Genomic DNA, 802 nt, shown 5'->3' with positions numbered 1-802 from the left:
GCAAGAATACCCTGCTGGTGGAGTACCGGCAGCTGCGCAAGAGCAACGCGTTCATCGACCGCCGCTTTGGGGGTGCGTTATCACCCTCCCATCCCCACGGAGGCACTGTGGGAACGTGGGCAACACCAGCCACAGCAGTGCAGCGGCTGGCATGTGATGCTTGCTGCATGTTTGTCTGATCGAACCATGCATTCACCCTCCCTCTGCTGGCTGCGCCCCACCCCCTGCTGCCGCAGAGGATGACGAGAGCCTTACGGCCGACGAGAAGGCTCTGCTGCGCTTCCAGAAGCAGCGGCTCAAGGAGCTGGCGGGCGGCAAGTTCACGCTGCCGGACGAGGAGGGCGGCGAAGGAGGGGAGCAGCTAACGCACATGGGCCAGTCGTTGGCTGAGCTGGATGATGCGCAGGAGGTGCGCTAGGCGGGGAGGCTGCCTGGCTGCAGAGCACAGAGCGCCTGGTTGGCTGCTGGAATCATGCTGTGCCCTGGGCTGCCACTTCTGCCGCTCCTCCAGCCGGCTGGGCTCACTGACTGGCCTGCTGCGCTGCCTGCTGCCCGCAGGGCTGGGGCTCTGACGACGAGGGCGACCGGCGGCTGGATGAGGAGCTGACTCGGGACTTCCACTTTGGCGGCGGGCTGTTTGAGAGGAAGGCGGGTGGCGGCGGCGGCGAGGAGGGCGAGGAGGGCGACGAAGGCGGGCAGCCGCACAAGAAGAGCAAGAAGGAGGTGAGGCGGGGTGCGGGATGAGGCTGGGGCTTGGCATGTGGGGCATCGTTTTGAGCCAAGGCTGAGTGGGCCCAGCAGC

At 66.5% G+C, this 802-nt stretch overlaps 1 protein-coding gene across 1 annotated transcript in view; it reads left to right on the top strand.

The window, feature by feature from the left end:
- Nucleotides 1–23: 23 nt before the first annotated feature.
- The window catches only part of CHLNCDRAFT_139005 (hypothetical protein), a gene marked incomplete at both ends in the record, with an annotated part of 1,390 nt that continues 611 nt past the window's right edge, over nt 24–802 (top strand). The window contains 3 exons of the mRNA XM_005842600.1: nt 24–72; nt 237–409; nt 559–723. Coding sequence (XP_005842657.1) covers nt 24–72; nt 237–409; nt 559–723 — 387 coding nt within the window. The remainder of the gene's footprint in view (nt 73–236; nt 410–558; nt 724–802) is intronic.

The sequence above is a fragment of the Chlorella variabilis genome, assembly GCF_000147415.1.
Source record: "Chlorella variabilis unplaced genomic scaffold CHLNCscaffold_225, whole genome shotgun sequence".
Taxonomy (NCBI): domain Eukaryota; kingdom Viridiplantae; phylum Chlorophyta; class Trebouxiophyceae; order Chlorellales; family Chlorellaceae; genus Chlorella; species Chlorella variabilis.
The sequence above is the reverse complement of the archived record's forward strand: the minus strand, read 5'-3'. Positions and strand labels throughout refer to the sequence as shown.